Genomic DNA, 25,061 nt, shown 5'->3' with positions numbered 1-25,061 from the left:
CCTACTTACACTTTTGCTAACTTAGGCATCGGAGTGTCTTTGCAGGTACCACCCCCCATTCACACGCGAGCACAAGCCGGACGGAGCCTCCCGAGTTGCGGACCTTTCCGGAGATCTCCTCCATCATACACTTGGGCCGCCAAACGCCATCCTTATTATTAATCTCCGGTTATCTACCGTAACACTAATATAATATTATCAATATTATATAAATCATTTTTTGGTATTTATTTTTCTGTGCGTATATAATATTTAATTAACACATTAAGATATATATAATATTTTGTTAATACATATATAATATAAAGTGATTTACAAATTATTTTATTGAATATTATAAATTAAAGTGATTTATAAATTATTATTAATTCGTATAGAATGTATAATTAAATTTAATAAATTCAATTAGAATAAACAATAAATCTATTTTTTTATTTCAGACTTTATAAATGAATAAATTAATTAACTAATATAATAAATTACAATTAATGTAGTAAAATTAATTAAGTAATATATATTATAATAAATTAATTAATATTTAAATATCTAATCAAATCAATTAGCTGATATAATTAAGTCATATTAATAAATTATATTGAATGAGTTAAAACAATTAAATCGGAACTCGGAGCATGCCACGTCAGCTCCATCATTAAGTGCAGACATCAGTTTACATAATAAAATAGAAAATAGATATTCTAATTATTAATAAATTTATCACAAAAAAATCTAACCATATATCTATATAAAAGATAAATTTCTCTTCACAAAAATAAACTCTAATCTTACTTCATTCTTAATAAATTAAAATAAAATATTATATGTAACTATCTTTATATAAAATTAATTAAATTATTATCAAATAATTCTCAATTAAGAATTTTATATAAAGACAAATACAATAAAGTTTTATTATTCTATTTCAATATGTTATTAATAGTTTAATAGCAGAAACAGAATCAATTATTACCGTGATCATCAATGCCAAATATGAGAGTCAAATTGAATAATTTAAAACTTTAAAAACTAAACTAAAATTAATATAAGTTTAGAGAATAATTTAAATATTATTTCCAAAAAATTACTTAAACATTAAATTTTGATGAATTCATTTAAAAAGTGATCTAAAACTTTTAAATTAACCTGGTCTTAGTCACCCAAAAAAAAAAAAAGAAAAAAACCTTGTCTTTCCATTGTCTTCAACCTCTAGAACACACCATCACTAAACTTCCACAACAACCACGCCATCATCACCACCATTACTACTCTATCATCACCCACCCACTTCTCCCTCTACTCTCAAAATTGAAAAACTCTGACCTTGAGACCTTCCACTGCAAACCTACCGATCCCTAATTGCGTCTCATCATCAGAGGTAAAATGAAATCTCTTTCGCTCTTCAACGCTTCTCCGCCCCCAACAATCTCTGTACCCTCTCTACTCGAATTCAATTGTATAATTTTATTTCCTCTTCACCCCCCCGTTTTCTATGTTCTGTTTTTATTCTGCTATGAATTGAAATTCCTGGTTGAATTAGCTTAATTTCGTTTTTTTAGGTCTTCTATTCACCTCTCAATTTTTATTGTTGTTCCTTATTTTTCGATTATTTTATTGCGCGGATTGAAAATGAATAGACGTGGGAGCAGAACAGTCTACGCTGGGAACCTCCTTGGTGATATTGGTGAAAGAGAAGTAGAAGATTTGTTTTCAAAGGTACTTTGCTATTTTTGCTCTTCTGGAAGGGGAGGTAAATGCCTTGTCGCTGAATTAGAATAGGTTCTTGTGGAAGTATTTAGTGATTTATTGATATGAAGAAGCTTATTGTACATTTTATGATGGCCTCTTTTGAGACAGCGTAGCTAGGAATAGGATGTGGTAGTGTGGTTGTTGTGGAAGTTTAGGATTTGGAAAAGAAGGATGAAGGTGTTCCAGAGGTTGAAGACAATGGAAGGATAGGGATAGTTTAGGAATATTAGCTAATTTTCTAAAGGAGTCATCCAAAATTTAAGTTTGGGTACTTTTATCTCGAACCTTATGGGTAGAACATTAGTTTCGTTCTTTTATGGGTAGTATTGTTCATTTCCAAATTCCAATAGTTAGCTCTTGTTGTTTTAACCTGTTTGGTAGAAACTGACCAAAAGCAGAACATAGTGGAAGCCGTGGCGTTCGCCCTCTCTCTTCCTTTCACCTTCTCTAAACACCATAACTTTTAAAATTAAAAAAAGGAAAGAAAATAGAAAATTCAAAACATCTTCAAATCATCATCATCCTTTGGTATTTTCAGCTGCTTCTGTTGCTACTACTTTCTTCAATAATTGACGACGAACACTCTCAACAAAACGTCTTCGTAAAGTAAAACCTTAGCTGCAAAGAGAGGAATCAGAAACTAACAAGTGTTCGATCGATGGGAAACATATTTGTGAAGAAACCAAAGGTCACAGATGTCGATCGAGCAATTCTCGCTCTCAAGACCCAAAGGCGTAAGCTTGCTCAATATCAACAAAAGGTGAGTTTTTATTTTTCCCCTTTCAAGTTTGATTCGGGTGAATACGAACAAAGTTAATTATGATTTTCCCTTGCATCTTGTGTTAGATTATTCGAATTTTGTTCTATAAAGGATTCCACTTTTCTTTCAAGCTCTATTTAAGCAAGTTATTTTTGGATTGTATTGGTTTATAATTGGAGTTTGAAACAACCAATTTTCATGTTATCTAATTAAGGATTACGTGTGGCTTCTGAATTTAGTAGCTTTTTTCTAGGTTTTTGGGTGCCTCTTAGTGTTAGCAGAATGCTTTATGTGGAAAACGGTCACTTGTACTAGTTGGAAAATGGAAATTGGATTTCAATAGGAATGACTAATTCGGAAGAGTTAATGTCTATTAGAAATGGTTAAACGGAGTTGCTTCTTTGCTGCTGAGTACTGAAATAGTGAGTTGGATAACCATTCTTTCAAGCTTCATTGGGATCGCACATGCAGATCGGCCAAACTTCCTGGAAGTTGAGATTGCAGTAGTGATCGTTTGGACTTTGGATTTAAGAATTTTAGTGAAAGAATTCAAGATGGATAGTATGCTTTTTGTTGTTGAAGTTTTAGGTTTTCAGCTATTAAGACAGTAGGGTAGACTTGAATGGAAAGATGGCCATTTTCTATATGAGGGGAGTTTGTCTTTGAAGACCCAGCTCATCTTTGTATATATATAGGGAATGGAGGCCTTTGGTTCTTTAGACTCTCACTTTGTTTCACTTAAATGTTTTTCTTTGGATATGCTTTAGGCAATTAGATAAGCGGACCAGCTTAGAACCTAGTCAGAGTGCAGAGCCATTTGCAAGTGTTATGAACTTATGATCATGAGTCCATGATTATGGAGGTGGTTCACTGCAGTTGATTCTATGACTAAAAGTAAAACTTGTGTTGACTTTGGATTTTCTGTCCTAAAAGAATAAGTTTTATTGAAAAGAAAATAGATCAAGTATAAGAGTAGGACATAATAAACTATCTGTGTAAATAATAAATGCCAGTTTTGTCTCATAACAACTCTAATGATGATTGCATTTGCATCCTTTTAGAACTCATTTCTTATTGTTCGAATCACAGTGTTTGTTGCATAGTGTAAGAATATATAAGCGAAGTATCTAGTCTTGACCAATACATTCTCAAGTCTCGACCATTGGTTAAAGCAATCTTGTAATCAAAATGATGTAGCAGGCTTTCTTGTGTTGGATTCCTTTTTCATTGTCAACTCTTATTTTGTGGTAATCAGATAAGTATTCTGACAAGCGTAGATGCATGCATCAAAACTGCCTTTCAGATAAACTTCCCAAAAATTATAAGGTGACCGGTAATAAGTATAGTATAGTCATTTGAATTTGACTTTGCCTCTTGATCCTTTACACATGATATGTAAAAATGTATTCGCTGAAGGATGATCAGGCTTACAACCTTATACATCTCATTGTCAACATGGATGGAAGATTTATGTCTCTTATTCTGGTCAAGCTCAAGATAATTGGATCTTATCTTATGTGTCTGTCATTTTATGTAGAGCATGAGTATTATGTATTACCTTATAGAAATGCGTTGCCTTACTTGGGTTGTTTACTTTGTTGTGATTCGTGTTTTCAGCTTGATGCTGTTATTGAAGCAGAAAAGCAAGCAGCAAGAGACTTGATTCGTGAAAAGAAGAAGGATCGGGCCTTGTTGGCCTTGAAAAAGAAAAAGGCACAAGAAGAATTGTTGAAGCAAGTTGATGCTTGGGTTATAAATGTTGAGCAACAAGTAATATTATATTTTATTCTCTTTCTTTTTACCCCTTAATTTTTCGGATTGTTGATGGCTTTACAAACATCTGCCCTGGTGGTGTCAATTCAATCTTTTCCCACTGTGGTGCTTGTTTCAGAAGAGATAATTGTGTATCAATTGCTGCTTTCTTTGTGTCATAATTACACCCCTAATACAAACTCATACATTGATTCTTCTGGTTCAGTTAGCAGATATTGAACTGGCAAGCAAGCAAAAGGCTGTATTTGAAAGCTTAAAGGCTGGTAATGATGCAATGAAAGCTATACAAAGTGAGATAAACATTGAAGATGTTCAGAAGCTTATGGATGATACTGCTGAAGCTAAAGCTTATCAAGATGTGAGCTTGACCTCACTATTATGCTTACTATATCTGCTTTTTTAAAACTTTTTTCATGTCCAGATTAATTTGTGCTAGGGATTTTCTGCTTCAAATTACAGTTTGACTGCTACTTTTCTTTTTCTTTTTCCAATTTCTAGCTGCCAGTTTTTCCGCTTGTACTTGATGCTTGCTCACAGCCACTAATTTTTCTTGAATTTGAAGGAAATTAATGCAATATTAGGAGAGAAATTATCAGCAGAGGATGAGGAGGAGATTTTAGCAGAATTTGAGAACTTGGAAACCCAGGTAATATTAATTGTCAATTTATAGTTTACTTCAGTTGAAATATGAGTTTAATCATAGTAATATGGAAGAGATATATAAACTAGACTTCTAGCAATTAAGTAATATGCGTCAATTAGCTGCTTAGTCTAAATGCCTGATAATGCCAACTGCCAGCATAGAATTACTGTATCTGCTTCTTGGCAAAGTTTTGAGGTAGCAATTACTGTAGAGAAAAGAGCTAATTTTTTTTAAATAGTTGACAGAATTGTGTTTCCTTTTTATTTTTTTTTCCCTCTCCAACCAGCTTGCAGTCGAAGATCTTCCAGAAGTTCCTTCCTCAGTGCTTCAAGATGACAAACTGGACCTTCCTGATGTCCCAACCAAGGCACCGGCTGCTAGCGAAGCTGAAGTATCTTCAGAAAGAAAAGGTATGTTTTTGTTCCTTTGTCCCTCCAGCGGCACTTGTCTAATCTGCCCTGTGCAGCACATATCAATCCCCAATCCAAATAAATAAATAAATAAAAGAAATGTTATTTCTACCCCTTTAAACACTTTTGAAGGGCCATCAAGATTTGCTTCTGTTAATAATTGGTTGACAACAAGTTTCGATTTTACTCTCAACCAATGTTTTGACCGACACTTTTGGATGTCCCTTCAAAGATGCTAAGCTTAGGGGTATAAATAACAATACATCAAAATGTAAAAGGAGAAAGGAAATTGGCTAACTGCTAATGATTGATAATGCCACAGTTTTGGAGGAACCATTGGCAGCTTGAAGAACATTGTGACTGGAGCTTCTCAACTGTTAGGCAAACCGATGGCGAATCAAATCTGGCCTTTTTCATGTCTGCTTGTACCATTCATTACAAATTGAGTTGCAAATATCATGCATTAGCTTGGGCTTTGATTGGTTTTGATATTTGAAGTGACATTTTGTACATAATTACATATATTATAGTTCAATTTTATACATGAATTATCTCCGGAAAAGAACCATATTATTTTCGCTTGAAAACAGGTTTCTTGTTATAAGCCCTCATTCTCATGGAATGCTAGAATTTTCCATTTCTTGGGTTAACCATTACCTTGTGATAAGGAAAGTAGGAAACCACCATAGTGATGTTTCTACAGGTTCAATTTGTTTATTACTACTTCACTCAAGACAGAAAATACAGATTCATTGGAGTAAGAACTTTATTTGGAGAATGAGATGTTTGTCCATGTGCTGTTGCCCCTGAATATCTACACATGAACTGTTCCTTGCTGGATCATTATAATTTCTGAAATTCCAACACCAATTGTACATATTTTCTTAAAAAAGAAATGTGTAATTTATCTGTTGAGACATCAAACTTTTATCTGTGTAAAATAATACATATGGTGTTTCCCTGAAAACCTACAAAATCTAAGTCAGTTAACGTGATTTCCCTTAAATATTGTATTGAGAGTAATATATCTCGAATTCACCTTTTGAGGAAAAATAATGTCACTTTACAATTAATAATGTCACCTGAGTTCTTGATACTAAAGGTTTTCAACGAATGGCCTAGTTAGTTATATAAGTACAACAACATATTCACTCATCATGTTAGTTATTGTCATTTCAAAATGCATGTTGATTTCTTAACTTTTTTTTTCAATATACTATAAATCTCGAAGGACTAGTTTTAAAACTGAGTGAGTTTTCCTTTCCTTGTTTATTTAATAACAGTGTAAGACTAGTTTTATGACATTTAAGTAGAAATAATTATGTCAAAGGACCTCAGATATGCAACAATAATGCTGAAGCAGGAAAGTCTGATATTATTATTCTGTAACATTTCAGCATTTATCACCTCCTATTATCAGCTCTTAATCCCCCCCAAATAACATGCTTAACTTTCCTACCAGAAAACTGAACCCTGAATAACAATCCACTTTTGCTTGACTTATCGTCAAGATGGGTTATATTTATGTACTTATATGCAGAAAATGGAACTTAATGGTGCCAATACATCTCACTCTTGGCAAATAGAAAATCATTCAGAAAAGTGAATTGATAAACTGATAAATCCACAATTTTCAATGTGGAGTTCACATGTTAAATCTCACACTAAAGTGTGATATTCTGTGTATACATTGCACAACCTGTTACATTGCTTCCATCAATCATCAATGCATAGAAGGAAAGGCAATTAGTTATGTAAGCCTTTTAGAACCATTTAAAGAGGTAATAGTATTGGAAGAACAAGAGTTTTGAGAAGCTTTTTTCCTGCTCAACTTGCCAATGCTACATTTTATTTACAACAGAATCAAGTGTCCAAGTTGTTCCCTTGTTTACCCCTGTTTCCATTCCCTTGTTTGACCTCTTTTTTATTCTGACAGCCTGCGTAAGATCAACCAGTAAAACTCACCGCATTAGACTCTAAAAAGAAATAATATTAATCTTTAAAAACCTCAATTGTTTCAAGACAGGTTTAATGAACTTCAAAACTCACATTTGGTTGCAACTTAATGCATAATCCATCCTACTTTTCTTTCTAATCAATCATAATGCAGGCAAAATTAACTGCAACAAAATGGTGCAAAGCACACATTACATACCCTTTTTCATCTTCTTATCCTTGATGCTGCTAGAGACCGCCGTGAGACTGTTCGCATGCACAACAAATTTTATGCGGTTGGAAAGCTCACCATAAAGATACCGAGAATGTTTGAGCAGCACTCCACTGACATTGTAGAACACTATTTCATCATCTGAACATCTTCCAATAATATCCCCATTAGCAGATAAGCACAGAGGCTTAAAGTATTTGAGAGGAATTTCATAGAGGGTCCAAGACGACTGCACTTTGTATTCTTTTATCACCCATATCTCAGTTGTATTCTCTTCATATAAATACAAGGCTAGGCACCCTCCTACCAGGACAAAACCGGGTCTAAACAGGACTCTTCCTATTGCCACCACTTCTATCTTGGAGAAACTTCTTTCCTTCAGATCAAAGATAAGAATGTCATTCAAGAACTCATAAGTAGACCAGTGAATAGCGTTACAGAACAACCCATTAGGTTTCAAGTCAGACCAATCCAATGATTTGGGGAGTTCAGCATCGAGATTAATCCATGAATTGCTTCTCAAACAACACAAATCAAAATGGTTTACGCCGTCTTTACCCTCATATGCTACAACTACTACATAGTCATCTTGTGACGCATCGTAACCAGAGCCATATAGAAGCACATCTTGTGACCTCAACATTGCTTGTTGCGGCATTATCCATATAAGAGTATGAGATTCTTTTGCTGGAACCAGTGAGCGGGTTCCATAGGATAAGAAACTGTGGTTTGCATCGTAAGAGTACGAACCCTCTGCAAGAACCAAGAAGATGGAAACAGGTGGTGGCTTCTTCATGAAAGGGAGAGAGATCGCTCTTGTATCAACGCTATCATTATCATCTTGAAGCAGTGCATCGAGTTCAACGGAGCAAGCGTGAGAATTGTCTTGGAGGAAGAGGCATGTATGGGAGGGTGCGAGAGAGTGATCAAGATGGGATTTTGCAAAATGGGGATCGGAAATGAGAGTGTTCCATTGCTTCGAAATGCACCTGAGGCACGCAAGATGTTTGATGGGGATCCTCAGAAGATTGCTCGTAACAGCTCGAGAGGATGGAGGTCGTTGATGCTCTTGAGCTTCTTCTCCATTCTCGATTGCTCCATTGATTGGTTCGTTAGGGTTCTTGGCAGGGAAAAAGATTCACATGCCCTTTCCCTCAATCCGTTTAAAAAAGACTGAGGATTTTCCGGCGTTTTCGCTTTTCTTTTCAGTTCCCACTTCCCAGGTCTTTTGAAACAAAAAATAATGGAATAATGCAACTTTGAAAACAGTTACTTTAGAAAAGCGTTGAAGCAATTTAGGCTAATTTTGTTTATATATATGAATGGAAATGGTTGGGAGGGTAGGGTTGGTGTTGTTTTTTCGATATGAAGTTAATTTTGTGAGTAAAAGATAAATAGGTGTCTGACTTGATTTTTTTTTCTGTGGACATTTTTGTCTCTAAAAAATTAGAAAATACATTTATGTCTCTGATCTTTTCAAAACGCGGACAAATTTATCTTTTCGTTGAAATCACGGAGTTGGTCCCGACAGAAAACACTGATGTAGCTTCCGTGGTGCTCACCTAGCCATTACGGAATGACACGTGAATTATATCAACTATTAGGCAAACTGATGGCGAATCAAATCTGGCCTTTTTCACGTCTGCTTGTACCATTCATTACAAATTGAGTTGCAAATATCATGCATTAGCTTGGGCTTTGATTGGTTTTGATATTTGAAGTGACATTTTTGTACATATATTATAGTTCAATTTTATACATGAATTATCTCCGGAAAAGAACCATATTGTTTTCGCGTGAAAACTCCCATTGTTTACCTTATACATTCGGTATTTTTGTTACTCAAGCATGTAGTCAGATGTATAATTTGCCAATAATATCCCGAACACATTGATTAGCCAATGTTGTGCCCTAGTGCTTCAACGATTTACTACTAATCTTTAGTTGCTGGACATTACTGAATAAAAAAAATTGTCTAAATAATAGCTGAAGTTCGAAAGGGGAATAAAAAAAATTGAACGGACTAATTTGATTGGCGCTTTCTTTACATGTGTGACATTTGAATATCCAGAAACCGACGAAAAAACCAAATAAAAATGGAAAGGTCCCACCGAGATTTGAACTCGGGTTACTGGATTCAGAGTCCAATGTCCTGACCACTAGACCATGGGACCGCCTTCTTAACTGCTGTTTGCATATTTTATTTTTATCACTAAATTTTTACCCTAAAATTCACAATTTTCACTATTTTAGTACCTCATATTCAATATTCATTGTACTGGCCCCGAGATCCAGCTCCAGGCACCATATCGATTTTTGGACCCTTTTCTACGTTGAGTCAATAAACGAAATGCTCAGCTAGCTAAGACTTGCAACGTTAGAGACATGGCTAAATAGTATCTTTTGATTTTAGCTTTTAAATAAGACAAAAATAAAGTTGTTTTGAAAAATAAAGAGAGATATAATGATTTTCACATTATATAAACTCTTTTTCCTCTTTTTATTTTTGTCTTATTTAAGTGCCAAAACGAAATGACGCTATTTAACCATGTGTCCAGTATGGCAAGTTTGAACTAATTTAGTACTTAGTTCGTTGATTCAATACTAGAAAGGGACCAAAGACCAATATGGTACCCACAACTGAATTTCGGAGATCAAAATAGATAATTTTAAATTTAAGGGACTAAAATAGTAAAAGCTGTAAATCTAAAAGACCAGTTTAAAAATTTAGTCTATTTTTATACATGACCGAAGCTCACACGTGCAGTATCATGCAATATTACTACTATCTATAAAATGATGACACCAAAATTTAGAGGTGCTAAAATTAGTGCCAACACAATGGAGGAGTGAGACATTCAAACCACATTTCCCATCACCTAAACATGGTTCATGTGTGCCACTTCCTATTTCTAATTCTCTCTCTGGTTCTGCTAAAAGAATGATCCTGCCCTGGTAATAGCAGTAACCTAGACTTTCCACGTAAATGGACCTATAAAACCAAGCAGAAACACCACGAAATCCTCAACAATCAAAATCACTACCCATTCATTATTATCTGAGAAAATACAAGAGAAGAGAAATTCTACATTGTCCAGTCTCTGTACATTCCTTCATTTGCTTAACATAATATACAAAATTACAACATAACTTAAACTTGATGAACTTCAAGTTCAATTACCTAACAATATCTTACAGCCACTGCATATTCACAAATCCAAATGAGCATCTACTGCTTGAGAACTTGCAGTAGCTTTATTAGATGGATACGCAATTACTTTGCCAAAATATCTTGATGCTATGAGTCGGGCTATGTTCTCAGCTGCTACAGCACTCGTCTCCATGGTGCTTGCTGCATTTTCAAATGCATTCACATAGTACAAATGCTGCCCATCCAATATAAACGGTGCAAATATTTCTGGGGGCTTGTAATGAGGGTAGGCAGCCCAATCTATCCGTATAGTCTCATTCCTCGCACTGCAAGGGTCAGAGCAATCCAAAATTTACTCAAACTAGTACAAAATTTTCTTTTCTTGTTTGACTTTTGCAAATGGGCCACTCTTTAAGAAATAAGGATACAAAAGTAGAATTATTTAACTTTATCATGTATTTTATTTATATTACCAGGGAAAAAAACTTTCTTAAACAAAAATATTCAAATTCTGTGTTGGTAAAGTGTGCCTTTAGGCACCCATTAGCAAGCCCTTATTTTGTGGGGAGGGAAGGGAATGGGCCAGGCACTTAAATCGAAAGTTTAAGAAGTGAATGTCTGACTTAAACTCTGATGCACCCTATCTATGTTTCAATCTGTGTTCAGGAGTTTCAGTTTGAGAGAAGGGAGGAAAGGTAAAAGGGTTAGAAGAAAAGAGAAAAGTGTTTGAAGAGAAGCTATGACTATGAGTATATTTCTCTCGCAAAACCCCTTCTCTTCCTTCCCCTCCAAAATGTAACTCACTATACACCCTTAGGGCCAAGTGATTAAACAGAGTTCAAAGGGTTTTTAGGTTTGATGTGTGAGAATAGCTTCAATAAATCATGGACTAGCCACTTTATTTAATTGAAGTGAGCAGATTTCTGATGTAGATATTGTGGACAGATCAGCAAAAGTTTAAAGTTAACTGACAAGGTGATCACTCCATATTGTTACCTGAAGATTTTATCCAGTAATGTGTCTGCCATTGGTTGTCGAGAGAATATTTTAAAAGTGGATTCTTTTTCATTGTGCTTCTTGAGAACTGAAATGCTTGAAAATGGAATGTTAGGATCCTCCAATGTGCCAACAAGTTCTGGAATTTTCGTTGCACGGCTGAGACCAAAATATACCTAGTGCACAACCATGCATCACCATTAGAAATAGCACCAACCAAAATAGTACGAAAAGAAGATATATCAGACATTATAGGATGATATGTCAAATCTTACTACATAGCCTCAGTAAGAATATGATTGATCTTTCAGAATACTCACAGGATTTAAACATCCCCTAACAAAAGTTGTATGTGTGTGCTGTAATTTTCTTTTAGGAACTGAAACGGGGGGAGTAAATTGAATATTCAACTCATCCAACGGGGTAGCAACCACAGCAACTTCACAGGAATAACTTTTTCCTTTTGTGGAGCTGAGTTCATAATAATCACCAAGGTTAGCAATGGATACTATTTCTTCATGCAAGTGCAATTCAGCATCAGACTGATTGATCAGTCCAGCAGCCATTTGCCAGTTGCCTCCCTCAATGGCCCATAGTCCGCCACCTGATCCTGCCAGAGAAACTGCACCAGCCAGCCCACTCATCAAGACACTCTGGCCATAATTTATACGTGTGATAACCTGCATGCACAATCAGAACAAAGGTCCATGTTCAGCTGAGCTGTTCTATATTTCATACGATTCTGCTTTGGATGACTTAATATGGGACTAAAATAAACTACATTAGCCATAAAACCCATCATGAAGTTGCCATAGGAGTGTAAAATTATGACTGATCTAACAGTTTGCAACTAGTGATGTGGACAACATAAGAGGCCTACCTGCAAACCTCTAATTCATAAAAACGAAACGTCAATATATTCTCATTGCAAAAAAAGTGATATCCTAAGCAAGAACTGTAGGTTTTGTTTTGGTAACAAACAAGTCATCTGTTCTATAATGTCATAAAACTTCATTGTTTCTGAATAAACTTAATCATCAATGTGAAAATCGGTACTTCATTGAAACAGAAAAAGCAACACACGAAATCAAAATACGACAAACTCATCAGATTCAGCTTCTATGTTTGAAGAATCCATAATATTTTTTCACCGTAAATAGTTATATTTACAATTATCATTGCAATTCACAAAAAAGCAGTCTTGCAAACCTGTAATCAGGAAACAATCCCTTCACACCAAAGTGATCTTAACCAGCTGAACTGGTGAAAACAAATTGTAACCTTTATTAAAAACAACGACAGCAAGAATTTCTCACCGTGACAAGTTCATTGATCAACAATGGAGACATGCCAACATCGGTCAATTCATCCTGCAAAGTCCTTGTCGTCAAGTTATATAAACCAGCCCATTTCAGCATCTCATCCACTGTCTCAAATACAGGCCTCGAACCAGGAACTTCATAGAACTTCAAGAACCTATTAACAGCACTCTAAAAAACATCACAACCTCATCAGTAAGAAAATTACATCCCGTCTTATTTTCCTTAAAAGAAGATACTTTTCATAATAAATGTGTAACACTTACTTTCAATAATTCAATGACACTTTTCTTTAAAAATCACACTTAAGTACAATATATAAAGACAAACACTTTTACTACCATCGTAACCCAGGACATCCACCACAACAAGCAATGACTAATTCTTTCGAGAAAGAACTGTATCGAGCCCCTAAGGCCCTACCTAGATCTTTAAGGAGTTCAGCTAGCCATCAACTGTGCTAAACCTCGTGATTACATAAATTTTTACTATAATTCCATCTATAATGCTCTTTGTTGACTAGACTATAAATGTCACTTAAAAGTATGAATGTGTATAGAGAATAATTAGATATTAACCTATTAAGTTATTAACATAATGTATAGAAAGTTAGAAATAGCCATAAATCTTAACAAGAAGAGAAACAATACCTCAACGAAGCTCTGCATCTTCAGAAGCGAGAAACCGTAACGGAAAAACAAGAGCACCGAATTAACGAGGGACACAAGATTGGAGACGATATAATCGATCAATGGCAGTTTGAGAAGCTGGTTCACAAGCGGGATATCAGAGCCGATCTTAACCGTTTTGAAAACGAACCTCTCTCCGTTCCAGATCCCGATGGAGTTCGACTCCGACGACGGTGGCTTCACCTTGAGGTCCAGAATTTTGGTGTAATTCACGGCGTGGAAGTTCTTAGGGTGGAGGATGGAGGCACCGGCCTCGAACGTGTCGCCGGCAATTGTGACGGTAGCCATACGCCCGCCGACGATGGTGCGGCGCTCGAAGACGAGGATTTTTGTTGGGAAGTCGGAAGAGTGAGGAGTGTACTCGCGGAGGAAGTGAGCGACAGAGGAACCACCGATGCCGGCGCCGATAATACAAACAGTGGATGAGCGCGGTGACGGTGAGGGCGCACCGGAGGACGGTGACGGTGAGGGAGCACCGGAGGGCGGTTGAGCTTGGGAGAGGAGAAGGAAGGTGAAGAAGAGAGGGAGTGTGTGTATGATGGACATGATCGACGATTATGGGCTCCTCCTACTGCTGCTGATTCTGCAGTATTTGACATTTTCTCGGTCTACCTATATATAGTTTCATTTTGGTGTTGGCTATGTATGAATATTGACGAAGGACAGGGAAACAATTTGTAAATAAACAATAAATTAAAAAAAGAAAAGTTAATTTTAATTTTAAAAACTAAATTTTGAATTAGTTAGCTCTAATCATAATTCTGAATATTTTTCATTTTTGTTGCAACTGTTGTATTACAATCATGTGCTACCGTCATTGTTACCGCTATATTGCGATTCCAATACTTTGTAACTGTTGTCTCGTTACTAATTTCTTGACAACTAAATCGAATATTTATTTTACTATATATGCTGATAATTCTTTTCATTGTAAAATGGATGTTTATTTGGATATTCTATTGATATTTTACTTAATTTGTTTATGTTTTTTATTTTATTATGTATGTAGATGGTTCTTTTCACTAAGATATAAATATTTATTTAAGTCATACCATTTGAATGATCGAAACAAAGCAGCATGCGATGAAACGCAATGACGTAAAAGCAAAAGTAAAGGTGCAATGTTAGAGTAGCAGCGGAACAAAACCTCTGGTTCCGCACCGATACGATGTAACAGAAGGAAGAAGAAGGCGTGCAATGGCAGCATCACTTGCAGAGAGAACAAGAGTGGCGCTGACGCATGGAAGAAGAAGGTGCGCGTCGAGATCAAGGAATGTAATGCTAGGTGAGATGTATTGGTGATGACACGACGATAGAAAAGGGAGAGTAAAGCGGATGCGGTAAAAGAAGAAAAAGATTGAAGATAAAAGATTAGGATTGTAGTTAATAAATATGGTAGAATACTTTCTGTTTTAATAAGCCTGACAATTTATTATTCATATTATTTGTACTTCTATTATCTCTCTATTACTTGGAGTGTTTATGATATATAATTAAGATTTGACCTCAATTATATAAAGTAATTTAGTGAAATATAGTAATAATTATCTAATGATTCTCATGGTTTGAAGTTGAAAAAGGTCTCCCAGCTAATATTAAATTGGCTAATTAAATTGAAAATTAATAAATAATTAAAGAGAAATGAACATAAAAAAATAATTAATAATGAATTTGGGTTAGAAGGATAAAGTTAAAATTATAGTATTAGAAGAAAGAATGTTTTTTTTATTACATATTTATTAATATTCTATTTTAGTAAATTTAACAATAGTAATTAATTAATTATCGTCATGAGAATTTTAAATACAATTATTAGAAATTAAAAAAAATCCATACCTAATGTGGAATGTAGACTAACTAGAAATAGAAACTCACAAGATTAGAAAGTGTATATTTAGGAGTGAAAACTCAGACGTTTCACTGCTGCTTGCTTAATTATGTTGATGTAGTTCTGAGTTCAGACCGGCTTCTTTTTCAAAAATTTCCATGGCATCATCAAAATAATTAAGCATACTCCACATGTAATAAAGTATTCACGTTGCATCATATAATACAAGTATACATCCTTGTTAATAATAATAATAATAGAATAAATATTTTTTTTACCAAATATAGAGAAATTTAAACTCGTGATTTTTTAGGTGAATATAAAAAGACTATGTTATTTGAATTATAATTCATTGGTTAATAATAGAATAAATGTTAAGATCAAAGAAACTAGACATGATATTCAATTAGGAAGGTGTTTCTCCATATTATAAACACTCAACCGAGAATTGAAGAAAGAAAAATAATGGAAGATATGCGAACCAACACATCCACAACAAAATATTTAAAATAGACTGGATTGGGCCAATCCATGAGTTGATGGATTTTGTTTACATATGGATAATGTCCACAATGTGTATATTCGCAGGAGGATAGTGGCTTTTTTTTTTTATTTAAATACTTTATTTTATTACTTGTAAATTTTGATATCGATACTATCATATATTAGAATTTAGAATATTTTAAACTTTAAAGCTATTTTTATATTGAATTTAAAAAAAAATGAAGAGTTTTTCTAATCTTTCATACAAGCAAATTTATTCTTTTGGATCATTATTCAAATGACAAGTGTGAAACATGTTTATTAATATATTTTTTAATAACTAATAATAATAAATATAAAATTAGTCAAACTAAAAGTTTTTTATTGATACATGTATGAATAAGATTGTTTCAAGAAAAAAAAATGTACACCAAACTTTATAAAATAAAATATATAATGAGAAAATAATATATTGAATGTATTAGATAATATATTTAATTTAAATTTTATGCATACATTCAATTATATATCATCACAACAACAAACAAAACTATTCTTTACAACCACTAGTCTACCACATATATATAATCATTCAAAAGAATAAAAAAATTATTAAATAATTTGTAAAATAATTTAGATTGTCAGGACATCAATTTTAAAACTTTTTCTGTCCTGCTTTTTTGTTATCATGAAAGGTTTAATCAATATAGGTATGGTTTAACTTCAACTCTCATGACTCAACCTAGTTTAAAAAAAAAATTCCCCAGTTTCCAAAATGATTACCGCACAAAATTTGATATATGCTCACTAAAATTAAATATTTTCAGTGTACTCTTAAAATTAAGTGAAGTATGTCTGCTTTTGTACACAAGGGCGACCATTATGTCAATCGACAATTTACATACAATGTACAGAAGGAACTTCATGGCAGCACAAGACAATTAAATTGTCATTTATAGGACATTTCTTGACGAAAATTACATAAATTCTTTCATCATTAATCCTCAAGAAATGAAAAATAACTAAATAAAAATACAGCAGCAAGTAATTATATTCTGTAACAACCAACGCGACTCCAGCATCGGCCAGAAAGCTTATAACCATTCTGTCATAAATCTAGTCCTTGCCTGTACAGAAACATTAACACTGGTTTAGAATTTCCCTCGTTCCGGAATATTAAGGGTGTGTTTAGTTGAAAGTGTAAAGTATGTTTTTTTGTCTCTGTCGTTTGTAATTTTCTTCAAAAATATCCTTAACTCTGTCTAAAATGTTAGGTAGAAAATTGAAAACATCCACGGATGTTTTTGACACAAATCGAAAATGTTAGAGACAAAATTGAATGAAATTAAACGTTAGAAGTATTTTTGAAAAGTAATTTATATAAATATCTTATTATGTATTATCACATCAGCAACCGGTTACCCGAATCTCAAACGTAATACCTCAACTTTTAATGAAATAACATATGATTAGATTACAATAGGTAAAGTTATTTACATTGACAAAGTTATCAAAATTAACCTCTGAAAATAAATCCAAACAAGAGCAACTTTATAACAAAAAGGAATGTAAATGATGTTACTACAGTTCCATTCATGATATTGATAGAATTTTACAGTGGATAGTGTCCAGTTGAATCATACTAGTCTTATAAACCTGATACCAACAAAATCTTGCACCACATGTACACTTTCAAATTCCACTGATTTTAAGCAGTCATGTTTCTCTAGTGATTGTAAATTTCCCTCAAGTCTCTGAATGTTACTGCAGAATCATTTTTTTATAGAAAAAGATATTTACGGATCTCTTTAAGGAAGAATAATCCGCCATGAGTTCTTTTGAAGATTGCTGTTTTAACTAAATTTAATACTTTTCTATAATTATTAATAAGATTTAGAATCTGCTATAAGTTCTATAACCATATTTCTAAACGAGAAAAAAAATGCTTTATGCATTATTAATCAGTATACAACTAACTAGAGTAGTCGCCAAAAGCACAGGCATCTAAATATCTAGGTGGAGACTCGCATGCAGCTGTCTACACGTAAAGTGGATAGTTAAAAACCGAAAAATATTTGACATATTTCACTAAATTGTTATCCAATGGTTTTCAACAATCAACTTTGTCAACTACATGTTTCACCAAACATCTATTAAGCAATTCAACCCAACGAAGTAACTTTTAAATCTCCAATAGTTACAGCAGTTCATAATGCAAGGGTGATTAGAGATTTGCTAAGATTTTAAGAGGAAACTTTGAAATGTAAAAGAAGCTGACATGTTAGGGTTAAGACAAACCTTGGCGTAGATAAACAATTCGAAGCGCTCGGAAAGCCAGCAAACACGTTGGAGTAGGACTTCGTCAGATACGAAAAATTGGCGACAGGAGGCAGGGAAGGTACCCTTTCACCCTTCTTTAGAAGTTCTTGCAAGTTGAGTCTTTGCAAGGTCAAAACAGCCCTTGATTCCTTCCAAATGAAGGCAAGGATACCATTTTGAAGAACAAAGAGCGAACCGGGCTTTGATCCAGGGTATCTAAACCCATAGCCGCTTGCAATTCCCTCCCCCACGAAAACATGCTTGATATCCACCGGAAATGAGTCTCCATCAGTGCTCCTAGGAAATGGCTCATCCGAAGGCTCATTGATATTCACTATAAACATTGCTGAACCATTAGGATGCAAGACATAGTGTGTGCCTTCCAAAATTTTCGTTGCAATGAGAAGCTGTTGTCCTTGCAACTCCTCATAAGAGAGCAGAAGAAAGAACAAAGCTTTTCCAGGCTTGTCTTCGGAAGGCTTTCCGGGAGGCCAACCAAAAGTCCCTCCCCATAAACCAGCATATTCTTGGTCAGCTCTAGGAACTCGCAATGGCAACTTGTAAAGTGCGAACCGACTGTCATGCATATTTGGCCATGCTCGATAAGAAGACAACTTCATTGTCGAGGCATTCAATGTTAGTCTTATTGTATTGCTCGATCGAAGAAATTCTTGAAGGCGAGCATGCCTCATCTCACTGCTTGAAGTAAGCTTCTTGGAAATCATATGGCTGTCATTCGTCGAATTAGATCTTCCAAGCATATGTTTAAGGCCATCCAAGAAATATCCACGAAGACCTTTTCTTTTGATGCGACTATCCTCCTCCGGCAAAGGGTTACAAATGGCTCTTGAACAATCAAAACTCTTTCTGATACCATCAAGTTCTAAGTGTGTTGGACCAACTCTATCTTGAGAACTTGCTCTATTTACCAGCTGCTTACTACCAAGCTCGTAGATTTGACTAAGGAACGATCGTCTTTCCCATAAGAGAACCAAATCCTTCTGAAAGTTTTCATCATCATCCCTTAACCCAGGAAACAATGGTCCAATTGCCATATCAGGAACCCTTTGCCGGACTTGGCTAGTAGTTGCCTCTAGCAACTTTCTTCTATCACTAAATGCTAATTTGCTGAAAGGAACCATTGTCTCATTATTTCCATTCACCCTTTGTGACCTAGAAATGTCACTATTCGACCGACAAACATTCCTTGATAACTCTACACCCGAATGGTGCACAAAGCTTTTACTCTGCAACAAAGCACCAACATTCTTTTGTTGTTGTCCGGGTTCTACCTCGAGCAACAGCACATTGCAAGATTTCTGTACAGGCTTGACAGAACCAGGATATATATAATCAATACCCTTCTCCCTACCATGAAGGAAAAATACAGTCGAACCATCAAAATCAGCAATAACTTCAAAGACACATGCCCAGAGGATTGGGCCATCTTCAATGCCCAATGGACCAAGCTCCTGAGGGATTACCCTGCAACCAACAACCGACATAAATCCGGGCATTACATACACCACATTGCCTAGCTCCGGATTCTGATGAACCCATAATCCAATCAGTGGTTGAACACTGAGAAGGAAATGGCATAGAGCCTTGTAAGAACACACACCATTTCTCCACTCAACAAGGTCTTTATGGGGCACTATGCCCAAAACATCACATTGAGTTAGCCAGATTTTTTCACAAGCCACAAGAGCATTCAAGCTCTTACAGCACAAGCCCAAGCTACACACATCTCTCGGTGAAAGGAACCGAGAAACAATGGCGAAAACATCATCAGGGAGAGATACGAGAAAGCTTGAATCATAGGGTTCAGGTAACATGTTGATCCAACTGAAATTGTATGGTTAGTTTTCTTAACTAAAAAGATAAATTGAACTTTGAAATATTTATCCCCAAAATTGGCAAAATTCAAAGCATACCCAGAATTCCAAAACAATCAAAAAAGGAAAATCCAGCAGAATTATTAACAATAAAAACTATGGAAATTGTTCTTCACCCTGCACTTCACACAGTGGTAAAATGAAAAAAGGGGTATCCAATCCATTGAGTTAACATGTTTCCTAACATCAATTATTTAGTATAACCAACACATAAGGAAAGAGACACTTTGCTATAATTGAATTGGGGTGTGTCGGATATCACAGACACCCAATTGAATCTTGATTGAGTTGCAAACAGAAACAGTTGAAAAGAAATAAATAAATAATACTGAGAAAACAAAAACAAAAACAAGAAAACAAAAGGGAAGAAAAAAAATATCTCAGAAGTTGAAATGGGGTGTGTGATTTATGAAGCAAATAAAAGGAAAAAGAACAAAGGGAGTGGAACAACTCAACCAAAGCATTGAGGAGAGTTTCCAAAAGAGGGAACCTAATAATGATGATGATGAAGAAGAAGGGAAGTGCAACAAAAACTAAGAGTTGTGAAAGTGTGCAAGGTTCCAAAACCAAGAGGAGCTGGCTTTGGTTTCATCGCTTGTCTTTTTTCTTCTTATGTTACTCTGCCAACCAATGTTGAATTGAGCTTAAAGTAGATGCCAAACCCTCCATAAAAGTCCAAGCAAGGACAGTGCCCACACACCCCCTCCCTTCCCACCTCACTCATCGAGTCAAAAACGATAAAGCCAAAATTCTTTGAACAACTTCTAAGATTACATTTTAACGTAATTGTCGTGATATTTAATATTTTAGACATATTTTCAAAGACAAACTCTTGTGATAGCAATTTTAAGTATTTTTAATCATCATTTAATTAATATAGATATTAAATTTTTTAACAAATAAATTTTATTAATTTATTATTTATGTATATAAAACTCCAATAAATATAAATTTAAATTATATATTTTTTTATATAAAATATCTGTAAAATATAGATATAAAATATAGATACAAAATTATTATTGTAACTTTTTAAAAAAGATATTTTTTATTTTTTTAGTACTTTTATTTTTACTATTAAAAATTTGTCAAACACACTAAAAAAAATTTTTTGTTGAAAAATAGTTTTTTTATCAATTTAATAACATCCAAAAAAGCACTTAACCAATTATAATTAAGTTGTTATAACTGCTTTTCAAATTACACTACTACTACTCCTTCTCCTTCTCCTCTTTACCATTCAGTTGCTATTTTTTTCTCATTCTTTTTTCTCTTTTTTTTTTGTTATCATCGTCACCGTTACCATCACTATCTTTTTGCGCAAATTATTTTTTATATTGGGTGAAAATGGTGTTTTTTAGAATTATGGATGATAAGGGTGTTATTCTCAAATGTAGAACTTTTTTTATTTAAAATGTGAAAATCGGACCGATTGATTTTTTTGGAAATAAAAGTCGAATCTTCCGATTTATTAGAAACAAAAATCGCACCCTCCAATTTATGATTTTTTTTTTAAATCACAACAAACAAGTCGGATCCTCCGATTTCATATTAAAAAAAATTTAAAAACCAACTTACAAAGTAATCGGACCTACCGATTACTGATTCCCATATCAAAATAAAAACACATGTACTACTAACATAATTGAATTGCACACATTTATCTTTCATAATAAAATTTTTTAGCCACTTTTTTCTCCTCCTCCTCCCTTCTTTTCCTTCATTTTTCTCCTCCTCTTTCTCCATCATCGTCATCATCGTTATCATTATATCGCCATCATCATCATCGTCATATTTTTCATTGTTATTATCGTTATTATTAGCGTTATTGTTAAATTTTTGTCACATTAATGACAACGTTGTCTGATCCAAAATTAATTTAGATGTGTTTTTGTTAATGATTCAGTCTTGTTTGTGTGTTTATTTTCGAATTGAGTTTACGTGTCGCAATCATTAAGTAATTTCAGTATAAAAACTAAGAAATTTATGTGTATTAAAAAATTTCGGTGTATTTTTTTCTAAAAAATTATACATAATTCAAAACTCAGCACAACGATAAGGGGTCCAACCCTTCTTCAAGGTGAGAGAGAATATTATCTACAACCCGACCAAAAAGCACGCAATTTATCCGATTATTCATGTACATTAACTTGCTAATGAAATAGCGCAGTACTAAAATGTTAATCATTCTATAACTACTTGCAACTGCTTCTTCTTCTTCTTTTTTATCATCATTATTTTCTTTTTTTATTCATTTTTTGTTTTATTTTCTCAATTTTTTTCTTTTTTACTCTCTTAACAAGAATAAAAACAATGAATCTACATTCATTCAACTAAAAGAAAAAAAATAAATAAATAAAGAAAAGAAGAAGAAAAAAAAACAGCATTAAAAAAATTATTTTTGTACTTTTGTAGTAAAGTTTCGGAGTAAAAACTAAAAAAATTATGTGTATTTGTTAAGAAGTTTCAGCATATTTTTATTATAATAAGTTCTGCATAATTCAAAATTATTCATTTTTCTCTTCCTCGTCTTTTGCTGTTTCTTTTTTTTTTTATTATCATCTTTTTTTTTCTTATTCATTCTTTTCTTCTTATGTTATCTTCTCAAGTTTCTTCTTGTTTTACTCTCTTGATAATAACAAAAAAAAATCAAACAAAGAAGAAGAGAAAATACATAATGCTGCAAAATTACTATAAAGAGGATAAACCTACATTCATTCAACTAAAAGAAAGAAAGAAGTAAGGAAAAAAAGAAGAAATAAATACAGCATTAAAGAAGACATTTTTATGCTTTTGTAGCAAAGTTTTGGTGAAAGAACTAAGAAATTTATGTGTATTTATTAATAAATTTCAGTGTATTTTTATTTTGATAAGTTTTGCATAATTCAAAACTCTTCCTCTTCTCCTTCCTCCCCCTATATTTTGCTGCTTCTTCTTCATCTTATTCCTCTTATTTCATTTTCTTATAATTCTTCTTGTTTCACTCTTTTAAGAGGAATAAAATAAAATAAAAAAGAAGAAAAATCAATGTTGCAAAATTATTAGGAAGAAAAGGAGGAAAAGAAAAAATGCAACAATAACAGCAGCAATAAAAGAACAACGGTGGAGAGAAAACAGGCGAACAAAAAGAAGAATCGCGACGAAGAAGGAAGAATGCGAAGAAGAAGGAAGAATGCAAATAAGAAGAAGAAACGCGAAGACGAAGAAGGATATGTTTGTGTTAGAACTTATCTTATTTAGTTTTTATGTTAAATAAAATAAAGTAATCGAAAAAAATTTTTCCATTACCTTAAAGTGTGGACATCCATAAAATAGTTTATTAGGATTTAACTCTGTCGAGGAAATAAATAAAATTGCATATGCCCTACAATGGCATTGTGGATCAACAAACATTTTCTTCTTCCTTCTTGTAAGAACCGGAATAACTACTTTAATAAAATAATAATTTAATTGTTCGGAATAGGTTTGGAAATTTAGAAATAATAATTAGAAAATATAAAGGTGAATTTTTAATTCAATATATTTTTCTAAGTGAAAAAATGTATCTTTTGCGAAATTTTTTTGTAAAAATGCATACATGTACTTAAGCTGGCAGTACCGACTCTAATCTGTCCGGTACCGTGTATTGAGAAAAATAAGATTTTAAAAATTGAATTTATAGATTTAGAAAGACAAAAATAATTTAGAATTGAAAACGAGGCACTAATCTTAAAGGTTTTGGCTCAAAGTTGGGCTAAACAGACCTAAAACGCTAACGGATTAGACTAGACCCAAGTTGGGTCCAAACCCAACATATATATATGTTCGTTAAGAGGCATTCAACCTCATTTTTCAAAAAAGAGAGAGTGGGGGCATTGGTGAGAGAAGAGAATAGAAGGGTTTGGAGTTTCACTATTCACCCCCAACATTATTTTGATTATATCTTCAGTTACGGTGTTTTGATTTGTGTGTCATTTATAATGTGTGGGAAGGTGATGATAAAAGATGTTGTTGATGATTTATAATGATTAATGATGTTATTGATGATGGATGATGATTATGATGTTGTTGATGTTTGATGATGATTAATGATGTTATTGATGGTAAATGGTGAAAATGATGAGAATTGATAATGACAAGTTGATGAACAATGCCTGGAATGGTATAAATGTGATGGATTCATGTTTGGGTTGAGAAGTATTGAGATTAGTAGTTTATGAGTAAGAAATGTGAAAGAGTTTATGGTTTAGAAAAATTTATGAATAATGGTATGAGTGATGCTGAGTTGAGAAATAGAGATGGACTTTTGGGTGTTTAATATTGTTTGGATTGTGAGTAAATTGGTTTGGTTTGAAGGATTTAGTATTTTGAGGATTTGGTAAAATTTGGTAAAATCTTGTTTTAGACCAACTTCGGTGGGCTATAACTTAGCCCTCAGAGCTTGGATTCGAATGAACTTTGACTTAAATTAAAGATAATTAAGTGAACTTTAAAATGGTATAAATATTATTGAATTTGGAATTTTATAGAGAAAGTTATTGATGTTGGAAGTTAAGGTAAAAAATCTTATTTTTGTGAAATTGCAGAAAATTTGGAAATCTGTCATGTGTGCCCACGCACGGAACAGAGCGAGTGTTATCACTCGTGCGTAACGCACACCCTGAAAAGTTGCAAGTTATGTGTACGTAAAACATCATGCGTACGCACAAGCCGAGAAGAACCTTCTGTTGAGTGTGTATGCACAACACTCTACGTGTACGCACAAGTCCTGTTTTTTTACCTAAAATTATGTTTTTAACTGTTTTACCTCCCCAACAAGTTTGTAAATTTCCAGAACACTTATTTAAGACCTCTTAGCTATTATTTAGGCTTTGAATCAAGGGATAACACAATAAATGAATTG

The 25,061-nt window shown here is 33.7% G+C and overlaps 4 protein-coding genes and 1 non-coding gene across 6 annotated transcripts; 1 reads left to right on the top strand and 4 right to left on the bottom strand.

The window, feature by feature from the left end:
- The first annotated feature begins 1,136 nt into the window (after positions 1 to 1,136).
- On the top strand, positions 1,137 to 6,110 carry LOC107463288 (vacuolar protein sorting-associated protein 20 homolog 2). Of its 2 annotated transcripts, XM_016082065.3 has the most exons (8): positions 1,137 to 1,375; positions 1,635 to 1,713; positions 2,285 to 2,506; positions 4,124 to 4,276; positions 4,485 to 4,637; positions 4,842 to 4,925; positions 5,209 to 5,332; positions 5,655 to 6,110. In XM_016082065.3, exons 3-8 carry the CDS (start codon positions 2,405 to 2,407, stop codon positions 5,678 to 5,680), a joined length of 642 nt encoding a protein of 213 aa, XP_015937551.1. In that variant the 5' UTR covers positions 1,137 to 1,375; positions 1,635 to 1,713; positions 2,285 to 2,404; the 3' UTR covers positions 5,681 to 6,110. The 2 variants fall into 2 exon arrangements, with proteins under 2 accessions (XP_015937551.1, XP_015937552.1); XM_016082066.3 differs by lacking the exon at positions 1,635 to 1,713.
- Positions 6,111 to 6,746: 636 nt separating this feature from the next.
- On the bottom strand, positions 6,747 to 8,762 carry LOC107463289 (F-box/kelch-repeat protein At3g06240). Its single transcript, XM_021129853.2, has 2 exons — positions 7,488 to 8,762; positions 6,747 to 7,269 (listed from the first exon to the last, which is right to left on the bottom strand). Exons 1-2 carry the CDS (start codon positions 8,293 to 8,295, stop codon positions 7,196 to 7,198), a joined length of 882 nt encoding a protein of 293 aa, XP_020985512.1. The 5' UTR covers positions 8,296 to 8,762; the 3' UTR covers positions 6,747 to 7,195.
- Positions 8,763 to 9,601: 839 nt separating this feature from the next.
- Positions 9,602 to 9,673, bottom strand: TRNAQ-CUG (transfer RNA glutamine (anticodon CUG)). The gene has a single exon. It is a non-coding gene; the product is annotated as a tRNA-Gln (tRNA).
- Positions 9,674 to 10,520: 847 nt separating this feature from the next.
- On the bottom strand, positions 10,521 to 14,283 carry LOC107463306 (farnesylcysteine lyase). The gene is made up of 5 exons (XM_016082088.3): positions 13,616 to 14,283; positions 12,963 to 13,136; positions 11,967 to 12,326; positions 11,647 to 11,822; positions 10,521 to 10,976 (listed from the first exon to the last, which is right to left on the bottom strand). Exons 1-5 carry the CDS (start codon positions 14,198 to 14,200, stop codon positions 10,709 to 10,711), a joined length of 1,563 nt encoding a protein of 520 aa, XP_015937574.1. The 5' UTR covers positions 14,201 to 14,283; the 3' UTR covers positions 10,521 to 10,708.
- A 2,603-nt stretch (positions 14,284 to 16,886) lies between these two features.
- Positions 16,887 to 20,867, bottom strand: LOC107463287 (F-box protein At5g39450). Its single transcript, XM_016082062.3, has 2 exons — positions 18,264 to 20,867; positions 16,887 to 17,092 (listed from the first exon to the last, which is right to left on the bottom strand). Exons 1-2 carry the CDS (start codon positions 20,117 to 20,119, stop codon positions 17,074 to 17,076), a joined length of 1,875 nt encoding a protein of 624 aa, XP_015937548.1. The 5' UTR covers positions 20,120 to 20,867; the 3' UTR covers positions 16,887 to 17,073.
- Between the last annotated feature and the right edge of the window lie 4,194 nt (positions 20,868 to 25,061).

This window comes from Arachis duranensis, chromosome 8 (assembly GCF_000817695.3).
Source record: "Arachis duranensis cultivar V14167 chromosome 8, aradu.V14167.gnm2.J7QH, whole genome shotgun sequence".
In the NCBI taxonomy this organism is placed as follows: Eukaryota; Viridiplantae; Streptophyta; class Magnoliopsida; order Fabales; family Fabaceae; genus Arachis; species Arachis duranensis.
This window is presented reverse-complemented; position numbering and strand designations above follow the sequence as displayed.